This window comes from Mesocricetus auratus, unplaced genomic scaffold, assembly GCF_017639785.1.
Source record: "Mesocricetus auratus isolate SY011 unplaced genomic scaffold, BCM_Maur_2.0 Super-Scaffold_100691, whole genome shotgun sequence".
Classification (NCBI taxonomy): Eukaryota; Metazoa; Chordata; class Mammalia; order Rodentia; family Cricetidae; genus Mesocricetus; species Mesocricetus auratus.
The window spans coordinates 6452401-6465596 of record NW_024429267.1 but is presented as its reverse complement, the minus strand read 5'-3'; the positions used below and the strand labels follow the sequence as shown (position 1 = coordinate 6465596).

Below are 13196 nucleotides of genomic sequence, written 5' to 3'. Positions count from 1 at the left end.
TGCCACATAAATATTAAAATGTTAAAAATAAGTATTATGTTCAAAAGGGAAAGAACCCGAGAAGAAAAAAAATTATTTCATGCAGATGATTTCTTTTTCTTTAAACTTTACTACTCAAAATTCAAATACTGGGCTGGAGATAGGACTCAGCAACGGAACATTTGTGTAACATGTAAGGGTCTTGAATTTGATTCTCAGTAGCATCACTAACCCTCCTACCCCCAACACAACTCCCCCCACCAAAGAAAAAAAGCAAAAACAAAACAGGAAGAAGCAATTAATTTGCTTTCTAAGGAAAACAAGTCTATAAAAGCTTAGCCAAGCCAAATGTGGTGATGCACACTTATACCCCTGACTCAGAAACAGGAGTATTACCTGAGCCTGGGAAGAGAGTCTGACCTTGTCTGCCCACAAAAGATCATTAGACACAGGCCCACCACCACTGGGCTTTGAGACTTCAGGACAAGTTATAAAACTCCAGAGGAGGGATGTTTCCACTTTTGCTAGCCTATGTTTTTACTGTATGATCCCAGGTTCTTTCCAGCTCTGGAATACTGGGATTTAACTAGGTATACTTTGTGAGAGAAACAATGTGCTTTGAGAAGCATAAGTATCAGTGGACAGAGAGACAGGCCAACTTCTCTACCTGAGAAGACTAAGTGGCATCACTCCTGGAGACTCAGACGCAGGCACAGTTTCTGTGTCAGTGACAGGAGTGGTGGCAGTTGTCGTGTCCTCAAGGGAGCTGCTCATAAAGGAAGTCGTGCTGGACGCTGATGGGCTGGTGGTAACTGGTGTCTGCGCTTGCTGGGCTTGGTCACTTTCTTCAGCTTGTTGATCAATCTCTGTAAACAAAGGTTAAGAAAATAGTAAGGATTTGTCTTTTTCAAAAGTAACAGTCAAAAATGGAAAACTGCATTTTAAATGTTTCTAGAGGTAGGTTTGGTTATATACACCTACAGTCCTAGCACTTGGGAGGCTGAAGCAAGATCTAAGTGCAAGGACACATTGGGCTATGTAGCAACTCAGCCAAGGCTACATAGTGAAACACTGCTTAAAAAAAAAAAAGTCAAAGTTCCTATACGTATATTCTGAACAAATTTCAAAAGAAGCTCTCTCTGTCTCTGTCTCTCTGTCTCTGTCTCTCTCTCTGTCTCTCTCTCTGTCTCTGTCTCTCTCTCTCTCACACACACACACACATGTTTCACTATCGTATTCATTAGTCTAGATTCTATAGGCCCTTGTGGTTAGTTCTGATTTTAGAGAATTCTCTTACAAACACATTAAAAGTGGGGGATATGATGACACACTCCTTTAATTCAAGCACTATGGGGTGCTGAGACAAGAGGACTGCAAGTTAAAGACTAGCCTGAGCTATTTAACCAGACCCTGTCTCAAAAGGAACAGGAAGATGTCTAAAATTTGAGGTTATCTCTATATGTCCAAACACTAAACGATTTGTCTAGCATTTCAATTTTGATACTTTCCTCCAATGTTGGCATAGGCACATAAATACAAGAAAAATAAAAACCTTGACAGATATTTCACGCTATGACTTGAAGGGTGTGTGGCAAATATACATATATATTTATAGTTTTCCTTCTCCGGTAAGGGAACAACAAATAAAGTAGCAGTTACTACAAAAAACAATTAATTCTAGGGCTGGAGAGATGACTCAGTGGTTAAGAGCACTGGCTGCTCTTCCAAAGGACCTGAATTCAATTCCCAGCACTTACATGGCAGCTCACAGCTATCTATAATTCTAGTTCCAGGGGATCCAGTACTGTCTGCCGGCCTATGCAGGTACCAGGCACACAAGTGATGCACAGACATACATGTAGGCAAAACACCCATACACATAAAAGAAAAGTAAAAATATGCCAGGCGCTGGTGGCACACGCCTTTAATCCCAGCACTTGGGAGGCAGAGGCAGACGGATCTCTGTGAGTTCGAGGCCAGTCTGGTCTAGAGAGCAAATTCCAGGACAGGCTCCAAAACAATACAGAGAAACCCTGTCTTGAAAAACCGGGGGAAAAAAAAGTAAAAATACTTTTTAAAAACATAATTATTATGTTTACTAAATGGCCACATCCCTTCATAAACAACTTAGAACATGCCTACTTATATGTATCTCTCTCTAAACTAAGATGGAACATGAATGAGGGCAAAGGAAAGGGAGGAGAAGCAGAAAGAATAAAGATCCAGCACTCTCTTTTCTCTTCCCCTTCTTTCTTTCTCTTTCCTTTCTCTTCTACCTGTCCCTTTAGGTAAGGACTAATGTAGTCAGTCAGGCCTCAAAATTGATTTGTTGCCAAGAATGTCCTTAAACTTCTGGTTCTCCTGCCTCTACTCTCTAAACGCTGGGGTTCCGGGCCTGTGTTGCCTCTCTAAGTATAGTACAAGCTTCTTGAAGGCCAGGGACACTGTTTTAGGTAGCACTAGGCATTCAACAAGTATCTTCTGAATGAATCTCATTTTTTTTTTTTTTTGGTTTTTCGAGACAGGGTTTCTCTGTGGCTTTGGAGGCTGTCCTGGAACTAGCTCTTGTAGACCAGGCTGGCCTCGAACTCACAGAGATCCGCCTGCCTCTGCCTCCCAAGTGCTGGGATTAAAGGCGTGCGCCACCAACGCCCGGCGAATCTCATTTTTATTTAAAAATTTGTACTATTTCCCAAGATGAAAATAAAGATTAAGCAGAGACAAGGTCTTCTCACACAATACATTATTTATGAAACAGTACATATTAAAAACATCTCTGAGGAGTTTTAAGAATATATTTCAAATAATATCAACAAATAATTGGATACCTTTTGAAGAATGAATTAAATGTCAGCTGTTTTTGTCTGTTTTTTTTTTTGTGTGTCTTTTTTTTTTTTTTTTTTTTTGGAGACAGGATCTCACTATATATTTGGCAGTCCTGGAATTCACTACAGAGACCAGGCTGACCTTGAACCCACAGAGATCTCTCTACCTATGTCTCCTGAGTGCTGGGATTACAACTGTGCACCAAATAAGCCTCGTAATTTCAGCTTTCCTAAGTCTAGTGACAATTATCAAATTCTAGTGTTTATGTAGATTTAAAATAGAAAATTACAGGTACACAATAATTACTAATGTAAAAGTAACAAAAATGACCATTTATCTTACAAAAGAAAAACAATGTACAAATTTCTTTGGCCAAAATAAATATGTATGTTCACAAAGTGTTTATAGGATTATATTACTTTTGACAGTTATGAGTATAATTTCATCAGATAACATACCTTGCTTAATTTTGCCCCCAAACTGGTCTTCCAAAAGTCCATGGACCACTAGTTTGTAAATCATAGCTTGAGCTCGTTCCAGATCAGCTAACCCCAACGCTCGCTTTATGGGTGACCGCATGACTGCTCGCTTCACCATGTGTCGCATCAGGAACTGTAGAGCGGCACGCATCTCCACATCCTCGTGAACAACTGGAGAGCTGGCACAGTCTGAGTTGTGGCCATTTTCAGCTAGAACTTTTGGAATCAGCAAGAGCTCAGCATATTTACTACAGCCAAGAAGAGCACTAAGTGACTTCATAGCACCAAGGTAGAGATAGGAAAGCTGGACTGCTCTGATTTCTGACTGAGCTATGTCATGAGTTTTAGATATATGTTCATGATTTTTTCTCTTTCCTTCTGTTACTTGATGTTGGGATTCCACACCTGGCAGTGTTGGTTCTAAAGAAAATGAAGCTATTTCATTTTCTGACTTGGAGCTTGTGGTACCCTGACTTTTGACATCATCAGACATTAACCCTGTTCGCACATCTATAATGGATTCATTCTCAGGTTTCTGCTCAGTGTCCCCCTTTTCCTCAGACTCATGACGGTGTTTCTTCTCATGTCGTTTGACGCTCTGTTTCCCCACATCTTCATGAATGCCTGTCAGATATGTTAGGTCCAGCAGCACTGAAGCTGTCAGGCCTCGGAATCGCGCCACGTCAAACAGCAGTGGTTCACAGGGTTCCAGGTTATATAATGGAGTATCACTAGGCGACCAAAAAGTTGGGAAGCTTTAATAAGATCAGAATGACACAGGAAAAAGCAAGTGAGGGAAAGACAGGAGGAAGGTACAGAAAATAACGCAGATAAAAAAGACGTGTCATGTATACAATGCAGAGAATAATTTACACAAATTGACATCATTACGGAATGAAAATGGTATTATGAGAAAACAGAGATGTGATGATAAATGCAACAACAATGAAATACACATGTGCTCTCAAATGAGAGTATTTACTGCTATACAATGTAAAGCAGAATGAGCAAACTTCCCAGGTCTAAGTATCTCAGAGCTTTGGGAACATGTGTACACTGCTGCTATCACTCAACCCTGCCATGATAGTAACAAAGTAACCACTGATAACCACTGATACACAAAGCAAAGAATATGGCTATGTGGCTTTACTTATAAAATAGGAGGTAAAGTAGATGCAGTTTGATGTAATCTAGTTGGGAAATTTATATAATAAATCTAGTTTACTGGGTATGTAGTAGATATTTATAACCTTCATAGGAGACTTTGTCTGGTTAAAATTTTTACTTTGTAGTCTTCAACTGACACTCGTAATTTTAGTTTAAGCAAGAATATGATTACATATCCATTATATATAGCATAAAATTATTGAAGTTTAAGAGTTACATTAATTATAGAAAATACAATAAAAAGCCCAGCAAGTATCTGTAGTGTTGTTATCATCTACTTCTTAGTTGTCTTATCTTCCTAATCTCATTTCCCCTTTGCCACATTTTTCTTTTTCATATGTTAATTTACATATTTTACTATATTGCATACATACTAATAAGATATTGAATCTTCTCTGAAACAAAGCAAAGAATGAAAGCAGAAGACACTTTTCTGTGATTTTGTAAAGCTGTCACTGTTTTTTGTGAAGTGAAGGGTGTACAAATAAAGTTCATTATAAGCAGACATTACATATAAACTTTACATATATATGTGTTTTTCAACTAAGAGTCTATCACATTTATTTATTCCTAAAATAGTACTACTTGCATTAAATACTATTTTAAAATAATGTTCTATCATATTAACATACAATTGTGAGAATTACATTAGGTAATATAATCAATAGTTATAATATTGCCAATAAATCCTAATTTCCAAATGATAAAATTATATACTCAGATAGTGAGATCTTTTATGAATTAAAATATTTAACATTTAACATATGAAGCTTATATTTTAAACTATATAAATATAAATACATTTAGATGCTTTTAAGCATCTTGCTTGTGTCAAATAAAAGTAATTCTCATAACTATTAAAATAATATGAATTTTAAAAGGTAGTGCTGGGGGTAATGGCATACATTGGTGCTCCCAGCACTTGGAAGACTAACAGAAGGGCATCATGAGTTTGAGGTCTGTTTGGGTTACAGAGTGAGTTACAGGCCAATTTAAGCTACAACATTCTGTCACAAAAAGTGTGGAAAGAGTTCATCATGGGAATGGATGGATGGCTCAGTAGAGCACTAGCTGCTTTTGCAGGGGACCTGGGTTCAGTTCCCAGCATCCACAGGGTGGCTCACAATTATCTGTTAACTCCAGTTCCAGGGGATGCAAATGTCCTCTCTGGCCTCTGCAGGCATAAGGCACACAGGTGGTGTACAGACACACATGCAGGTAAAATACCCACATGCATAAAAAATAAAATTTTAACTTAAAAAAGGCAGATCTCACTTAGATGTTCCTACCACAGGGCCTCTTGAACATAAAATCTGGTCAATAAGTTAACCATCTGGCTTTTTACTGTTCAAATATATAACAGAAATGATCAAAAGGCAGGAAACAGCAAGGGCAGAGTCCAGTGAGGGATCACTTGTCTAGCATGCACAAGACCAAGTTGCTGGCACATATATTTCCCAGCAACAAAAAGCGTGAACCCAAATAAAACAAGTTAAGCCTAGTGAACTTATCAGTTCTTTACCAACAAAATTTAAAACTGTTTTATAAATCACTTGTATTTTAGTAAATCAAAATAATATCTAGCAACATAGAAAATCATTTTTAAAAGTTAACTAGCAGTTTATCTATAATACATTATTACTCACTATCCATGGGCAATTGCCCATTTTACCGTCAAATATTTATCTGCTATAGGCATAACTCAACACATCATACCTGATGGTAATTTCTGCTTCATCCCACTGGACCTTGGCAGATGTGCTGCCTTCTTTGACCACTCCCAGCAGCGTGGCATGGCGCCCAGTTTGCTTGTGAACACACCGACCTCCAACTCTAAGACCAGCATCAACTCCTCCTATCACTGCTAGCACAGGCCACACCTCTATGCAAAGAGTCCTCAGTTGTGGTTCTGAGAGGTCAGCAAGACCATGCCTATTATGTTTACCTTTTTCTTCTTCTTTGTTCTCTTTCTCCTCTCTCATTTCATTTTCCTCTCGGCTCTGAACCGAGCGGCTTTTCTTTAGCTTCTGACCTGACTCTTTAATACATATCTTAATTTTATGTAGCCTTTCCATCATCTTTTTGTTAATGCAGTAAGTCCAACGGTCTGTTCGGTGAAGGATACGGATAAGCTGAATAGTGGCCTCAGCTAGCACTGTTGCTACTGGACTACAAATAGGGTCTCCTGGAAGTAAATCCCGTGGTGTGCCACGCATCTGCATATCACAAATTTTCACCTATATAAAAGAAGAGAAGGTGGGATGTGTGTGATACTAATTTATTTCCTTAACTGTTTGTCAATATAGGTTCTAGCAAATGGAAGCATATGTTGAACTAGCTTTAGTATACTATGTGACCCTACCACCAACAATGGGCAGGAAATGTTAGAGATCACTGAAGTGATTAGCAATATGGGCCCTTTAGAATGCCCTGCCATTTGAACCTCGTGTAGCCCACAAGTTTCAAAGCAATTACAACCACTCAAAGGATGGAAGAGAGGAATGCATATGTGTCTGACTCAACTTAGTACCCCCCCCAAAATGTCTGGGAGAAACAATAACTATCATCCATAAAATCCAGAATAATTTTGAGTCTTGGAACTATCTTATATTGTTTCAAGGGCACAATGTAAAATTATAAAACAACACAACTAGGACAGGCCCGGTATAAACATACACTACGAGCAGGACACAGAATTGAAGAGAGGAAGCTGGTGTGGCACATGTCTGTAGTCTCAGCACCTGGAAGACATTGAGTCCAAAGCCTTTCTTTGCTCTGGTGGTATACTTGAACCCTGGTAACATTCTTTAGTCCAAAGGAGGCTTGGGGCTTTCCAAAATTTACAAACCTTGGAGAATTCATCCAGCCTTAGAATTCTAACCATAAACATATGTATTTTGTTTGTGGGACTTTTCTGATAAACTTCAAAATCCCTATGAGTTCAAAACAAGTCTGGGGTATATAAAAGAAAGGCCCTGTCTCCTCTCCCTTACTCCCTAAAGATGTTAAAAGAGGAGTGAGACTTGGGTTTAAATCATAGTTGTCCACAATCTTGGCAAGCAATTTAAGTTTCAGCTTCTTCGTCTGAAAAAAAGGACACTAATAATAGTATCCATCCCCTATACTTATTTTAAAAATAAATGAAGTGATATAGACAAAGCACTTACTAGTGTAATACTAGGTTCACTGTGAATAGTTAACTATTTCTTTTCCTCAAAGAATATCACCAAGGTACAAAAACACATACAGGGCAAAGGATGATATCAGGCACTTAGCAGCCTCTACTTTACCTGCAGATTACTGGCTACCTGTTCAAGAAGTTCTTGGTCTTACGAATGGCTAGTCTTAGAATGAATGTGTGTGTGTGTGTGTGTGTGTGTGTGTGGTAACTTTCATGATTAATATTTACTAACACTTTCATTATAAGGAAATTATATGATTTAACTTGAAAAATTTTTAGTATAAAATTCCACTAGAAATTCTTGATGAGAGACCTAAGTTATCCTCCAGTAAAAAGGTGGGAAATGGAAAAACATCACCACTATCCACAAAGAGAAGCTTGTTTCTGCTTTTGTTTTACATAAAGAGAATAAAAAGGTTTCAGTGAGACTGCATGCCCATAATACTGTTCTTATCACATTCAAATCTGTAACTTCTTACAGGTCTGAGAACTCTCCCTTATGAATGAAAGGTAGTTTCCCCACCATAACCTTACATTATTCAGCTAATGTTATCTCATTACATTTGAGTATTTCTTCTCATATCCACAACGACCAATGAACCATATTGCTCCAAATATAGGTCCCGTAACTTTCACAGTGCCACTGTTTGCAAGTTGGTTTGCTATATAGCTACAGTGCCTTAATATGGACTAAAATTATCTACCCTTCTAGAAGAACTTCTATGGGCTAGGAACTTTTAATGGTAGAGATACCTTTCTATTGTGTAACCTGTGTGACATACTAACATAACACTAATTTAAAATAACTGGTATCACTAATGCATAAATACAGGTTGGGATTCTGTTACCTTCTCACCAGGGTTGCTGCTATAGAACATTACACATGGGTACAACTCTGCTGCATCCACATCTTCAAAAGCTAATTTGGGTTCCTAGAGTGTGACAGAGAAGCAAAGGAAACTGAAGTTGTTTTTAAAATTGATATTATGTAGTCACATTAAAATTAAAAGGTTATGAGAAAGAACAAAAGTTACTGGAGTCATATATCAACTGCCCTTCCACCCAAGGCAATGATACATAGAATATGTGATCCTAAACTGTTTGCTTGTTTCAAAAATCTTACTTGATCTTTACCACTGTTTTGTTAAGTTTGACACTGATAAAGAATTTTAAAAATCATAAAGAATCAAAGACAAAAAAAAGGAAAAGAAATAGTCTATACACTAAATAACCAGTACTTGATAACATGAGTGGAATTTAAATTTGAGGGAAAAAGGAAAGAAAGGAAGAAAGAAAGAAAGAAAGAAAGAAAGAAAGAAAGAAAGAAAGAAAGAAAGAGAGGAAGAAAGGAAGGAAGAAAAGAAGAAAGCAGTGTCTGTAAACAGGTTTCAGTACCTCTCCATTTTTCCCAAAGGAAATGGTCCTGGCTTCCATGTCTAACACACAGGTAATGAAATCTCCTTGAGTAAAGCTGGATAGCGTCAGAGTCTGTTCTCCATTGTGATAGAGGTTACCACTGTAAGCTCTATAGAGCCACATGTCTGAGGTAGTGCGGTGATTAAAATCATGTACTGGCCAGCGAGAAACTCCAACACATGTGCCCTCATTACCTCTATTTTCCTTCACAATATAAAACTAAAATAAGAAAAAGAATAAACAACTCATAAATGTTCAATAGTACTAAAAAACTGTGCTATTACTACATTAATTGAAACTTGGAAATATGTTTGTAAATTTATAGGAACACATTAACTTTCTTTTCATTCTAAGAAGAAATAAAACAAAAATGAAGTAATTTCACCAGTTTATAAGGCAAATTTATTCTTTACCGTGTAAATATAAAGAATAACCTTTGGTACCTACAACATTTAAAATAAATGATTTTAGCTTACATAGTATTTTAGAAAATTATTTGTAGAAAGCTTCAACTTCTTACACAGATTTCCCAACTACTCTCTGTGTACCCTTTATTCAGAAAGGATGGGAAACTACAGGAACTAGCATCCTCCCTCCACTCTTTAAGGGACTGACTCAACTCCCTGCTGGTGATGCTCACTTCTGACTTACTGTGATCATTCAGCATTCTGGTTCAGGTACAAGCAGTTTGATTCTATAATCCGTACCTTTCTCCTGACCCATAAGACATCCCTGTAAGACACTTTGTTTAAGCTGGCCCCAGAAAAAGATGGGTATTTTAAGGCTATTTATCAGGATAAAACGGGTATACTTTCTAATATGTGAGTGTATTGCCTGGGTGTGTGTGTGTATATATACATATGTCATGTGCATGCCAGAACCTTCAAAGGTCAGAAAAGGAATCAGAGCCTCCAGAACTAGAGTTACAAATGGGCATAAGCTTCTATGTTGGTGCTGAGAATTGAACCAGAGACCTCTGAAAAAACAGCCAGTGCTTTTAACCACAGAGCCATCTCTCCATCCTCAACAGGTAGGTTTTTAAATCTTATTTTGAAAAAAAAAAGTTAAGACCTAACCTTCCTGTTTAATTCTTTACAAAAAAAAATTGTGGTAGAAATTCTTTTGTCCCTCTTGCACTCAACTCATGTGTAAAAAAGGTCTACATGAAAATTAAAAATGATCAAGACTGAAAAAGAAGTCAAGCTATAATTACTAACTAGGCACACCAAGTATCTTATAACACAAGGAAAACAAAAACTCAAGGTCTAGGGAGGTGTGGAAAGGGCATCAAGCATTAAAAACTGTTCCTAGGTGTTCTCCCTCTGGAAGGGGAAAGTTGGCACTGTCCTGAAAGCTGTTGTGATCACTTGCAACTCAAACTGATTGCTGAACCTTCCTCAAATCTAACAGACTAGAAAACAGCAGGGGTAAGCTCCTACATCTGACCTTCTCACAAAACACTTTCCAATGTAATCAACACAGACAAAATAAAATCAATGATAACAAAATTCTTCAAGTTGACTGCTTGAGACAGTCTTCTGAAATAAGGAACTTAACTAAACCATTCAAAATGAAACAGAAACAGACAGGAGAGTGCAACAGCAGACCACACTGGGACGGTAGTAGCCTTACTACCTGACAATAGGTGTCCTAAACAGAGGTGCCCTAACAATTATAGGTGGTTGGCTTGCAGTAAACTAACATATGTTCTATGGGACTATATTCTGTGTGTGTGCACTCTTTAATAACAGTAACTCAACCCTAGACTGATCAGAATTGTGGTATGTTAAACTAATACCTAAGCCAGGATTTAAAAGTTAATACAAATTGAGCCTAAAGGCACATGTCCATCATGGAAGTGTTTTTGAAAGACTAAGGTGGGAATCCTGAACTAAAAATCAGTTTGAACTACACAGCAAAACACCATCTCAAGAAACAAATACGAGCAGCAAAATACTAATACAAAAACTTACTAACAGTGCCAGGTGTGGTGGTACACCCGGCATTGAGAGGCAGAGGTAGGTGGATCTCTTGAGTTCGGGCCAGCTTGATCCACATAGTGAGTTCCAGAACAGCTAAGGCTACACAGTGAGACCCTGTCTCAAAACTAAATAAAAAACAAACAAAAATTAAGAATGAAGTCACATAAAATTTAACTAGGTAAGTCCAAGAACCTATATGGCACAAGTCAATATTGTAGTTTGGTCTCACCAGTTGCATGTGGTCCTATTAATAGTTTTACTGTAATGCATGACAGCCAAGAACCAAAGAAATAGACTGAGTACAAAAAAGGAGTTAATATAGCAGAGAAAGTCCTACTTGTAAGCTGGTCTTTGGCTGGCACTGGGTAACTTGACCGATAAACTATTCCTTCCATTTATTTAAAACAAACAAAACAAAACGCACTAACAACAAAAACAACAACCTTCGTTAACTGACAAGATTGGCTAGCTGTGCCTACAGTGTTTTTCTAAGTAATAAGGCTGATGTCACTTAACTACATTCCTTCTGGGAACCTAAAGAATGAACACATGCCATGCAAAAGGTAATTATAAGCTTGTACCTAGTAAAAAGCCTTTGGTGATGTATCTCTAACAGCTTTCACAGGCAAAAACATGACATATCTCATGGTGTTTTCCCACTAATGTGGGAATGTGTACTCTGTGTGAACCCTTTATTTTACATGCTTCTAAACTCTTGTTTTCAAATTTAAGGCAATTTTAGAGTAAAGAAATGTAATATAAATAGCAGAGGTTGTGTATCTGCTTTACTCATTTCCACTTACAATACCATGACAGCACCATTTACATAAAAAGTTTTGTTTACTTTTTAATTAAAGAACCCAATAAATTATTTTTAAAATATCTTTTTGAGATTGTAATATAATTACATCATTTCCCCCTTCCCTTTTCTCCCTTCAAACCATCTGATACCTTTTGTTGTTCTCTTTCAAATTTATGGCCTGTTTTTCTTTCATTTTTGGTGTGTGTGTGTGTGTGTGTGTGTGTGTGTGTGTGTGTGTTCCTAAATACAACCTAGTAGTCTATATAATGAAGTTTTAGGGCTGACCATTTGGTATGGGACAACCAACTGGTGTGCTCTTCCCTGGGTAAGGCTATTGTCTCCTGACCTCAGCATTCCTTAGCTCCTTGTAGTTCTTTGTTTAGGGATGAGGCCTCCTGAGCTTCCCCCCACTAACGTGTGTTTCAAAAAACTAAAATCATAAAACAACTTCTAAGAATTCTCCTCACCTTCCATTGATAGCACCCAGAAGTTACCCCAGTTGACGCCAATCCATATCCTTTTCCTCCACTGCCATGAGTTAAAATCTGTCCATTTTCCACAATGCAACACTGCGCTTTCTCTGGATCAAAAGAGACTTCTTGTATGGGGAGATTTTCATCCTCTTCCTCCAACTCTCCTTGCTTCTACCAGAAAGAAGGCAGGGTCAGTGTTTGGGAATAAACAGATCTCCTATACTTCCTTAGTTTTATTCCACAGATATTATATATATCAGATTCTAGATACTGTGCAAGGCAGTAGGTATACAGTGCCTATAAAGAGGTTATTGTTCATTTAGGGTACACAGAGACTAATCACGTCAGTTACATAGTGAGACTGGAATCAAGGATAACTCTAAGGTTTTTCACTTCAGTAATAACTAGAACTGGGAAAGGAACAGAATGTGATAGGGCAAAGAATGCAATTTTTAATATACTAAGTATGAGAAGTCTATTTGGTTATCATTCAAGTGGTAAGTCAATAGAAGATAAGACTTTAAAATTTAGGCATCAATGGCAGATAGAGTCAAATAAGGCTTCTTTGAATATGGAAAAGAGAAGAGATATGATGGGGGGACTTAGTACTAGGTGACACAATAACTCAATACTTAAACAGAGAAAGAAAAACCTAGAAGACTAAAAGGCCATTTTCTAAGGTAGAAGGAATAAAATCAGGAAAACTGTGGAATCTGGAAAACTAAGCTAAGAATTTATGTGTATGAAGTAGAATCTAATTTAAAAGGTAAATCATGAAGCCTCAGGCTACAAGGATGGGTACACGGCAGAATCAAGTAAGATATGAACAAAAAAAGCAAACAGTGGGCCCTCTATATCCCAGGTTCTACATCACAGTTTCAACCAAGCACA

The 13196-nt window shown here is 37.6% G+C and overlaps 1 protein-coding gene across 9 annotated transcripts in view; it reads right to left on the bottom strand.

The window, feature by feature from the left end:
- Positions 1–13196, bottom strand: part of Herc1 (HECT and RLD domain containing E3 ubiquitin protein ligase family member 1) — a 162023-nt gene that overhangs the window by 47954 nt on the left and 100873 nt on the right. For 7 of the 9 annotated variants that reach the window (XM_040739487.1, XM_040739486.1, XM_040739492.1 and 4 more), the window contains 6 exons: positions 12300–12476; positions 9028–9267; positions 8481–8564; positions 6168–6688; positions 3264–4039; positions 647–845 (listed from right to left, as the gene is read on the bottom strand). In XM_040739487.1, the coding sequence (XP_040595421.1) occupies positions 647–845; positions 3264–4039; positions 6168–6688; positions 8481–8564; positions 9028–9267; positions 12300–12476 (1997 nt within the window). The remainder of the gene's footprint in view (positions 1–646; positions 846–3263; positions 4040–6167; positions 6689–8480; positions 8565–9027; positions 9268–12299; positions 12477–13196) is intronic. The other 2 variants (XM_040739491.1, XM_040739488.1) reach the window with 2 other exon arrangements.